We start from the raw sequence: 1,611 nt of genomic DNA, 5'->3' as shown, positions 1-1,611 counted from the left end.
TACAATATAAAATTTAATTTTGATGCAATGTCAGTGTAAAATAATTTTATATGTGCATCTAATTATATAACGACACATTAGTAAAAACAACTACCTTTCACGTTGAGTACATGAATGATCATCCAAAAGAACGGATGTAATTACACGATTATGTAAAACATTTTATACTGTCAATACATCAAACAAAATTTTTTTTTAGATTTATTTAAATTTTTGCATTAATTTTTTTTAAACTTATGCAAATTTTTTTGGGTCTAATAATAATCGAATTCTAAATTTTTAGTTTATGAAAATTTTATTATTATGTCATGAAATTATTTTTTTAAAAACTACTAAAAGAAAACAAATTATAAAAATGATTATATATATTTCTTTATATCAATGTTAAGAATGAAAACTGACCAGCAGAGTACAAGATATTAGTGATGGCTTTTGGCATGGGTGTTGTGGGAAGCACTGACTTCCAGTAAAGTTCAGGAGATAAGGCACCACCATGGGTTGCTACCACAACTAACTGAAATAATTAATATTACACTATTAAAATAATCATAAATTGTTATAAACAAATAACATATAATATTTCACTGGCTTCTTTTTCTCCTTTTGGGAAACTATAAATCATTGTTTGGATAATGTTATAATATATAGAAAGGATTCAACTAAACTTATTATTGTTCGAAAGCTTTCTTAAAAAAAATAACAAACTGTGTATGAACTTGCACTTCCTGGCCTCCACATCAACCATGATAATAATTGTTCACTTCATCACTTAAATAAGAATGAAACCAAAATTAAGGTGGAAAAAATCATTAAAAAGAGAGAGAGAAAAAAAAAAGTAGTAGTACTGTAGTAGTATATAGTAGTATATATAGTATTTACTATGTAGAAGAAGTTGAATTAAGGTCTCACATTAAGTATAGCAAAGATGGGTAGTAGAAGAGGATAGTCCATAATTGTTGGGAATGAAGGAAATTAATAAAGCTGCAACCAACAAGTGCTTTGAGATGATAGGCCAGATCGCCAGACAAGATATATATAGAAAAGAAGGTGAAGACACAACACTACTCAATGAATATTCCCTCCTTCCACTGCTAGTATATACTTATAAATTATTAAATTATAATGGATAAATAATGTTCGGACAAAAAAAAATCCAATAATAATTCATTGATATGGTCATTAAAATAAAATATATATTAAAAATGAGTTAAGTAACATATATATTTATTATATATAAATATATAGTATGACTTATTCAATACACTACAACAATTTCTTAAGATAGCGACGGTTTTGTAAATGCGCCGCGAAAAGACAAATTGCGGCACATATAGCGGCGGTTAAAGGTTGGGGCCGCAATCAGGCCGACATTTAGCGGCGGTTTTGTTTGTTATGAATCTATGGGCTTCACGTTTCAGAGGATCTGATATTTCATCTCCATACCATGGCATTTTATTCAGATCAAAGCACCTTTTCTTAACATGTAAATCATCTTGTTTATCTTGTTGGTCTTCTAAAGTTTCTTCCTCTTCATCCGGAACCTTATTCAGATCAAACTGCATGGATCTATCGATTGCGACTGAGGATACATCATCTAAAATGTCTTCTGAA

General features: G+C 29.1%; 1 protein-coding gene across 1 annotated transcript in view; it reads right to left on the bottom strand.

The window, feature by feature from the left end:
* The window catches only part of LOC107621554 (BURP domain protein RD22), a 3,982-nt gene extending 2,939 nt beyond the window's left edge, over positions 1–1,043 (bottom strand). The window contains exons 1-2 of the mRNA XM_016323584.2: positions 910–1,043; positions 403–514 (exon numbers count right to left, since the gene is read on the bottom strand). Of these exons, the coding sequence (XP_016179070.1) occupies positions 403–514; positions 910–951 (154 nt within the window). The 5' untranslated portion in view covers positions 952–1,043. The remainder of the gene's footprint in view (positions 1–402; positions 515–909) is intronic.

Source organism: Arachis ipaensis, chromosome B10 (assembly GCF_000816755.2).
Source record: "Arachis ipaensis cultivar K30076 chromosome B10, Araip1.1, whole genome shotgun sequence".
Taxonomy (NCBI): domain Eukaryota; kingdom Viridiplantae; phylum Streptophyta; class Magnoliopsida; order Fabales; family Fabaceae; genus Arachis; species Arachis ipaensis.
This window is presented reverse-complemented; position numbering and strand designations above follow the sequence as displayed.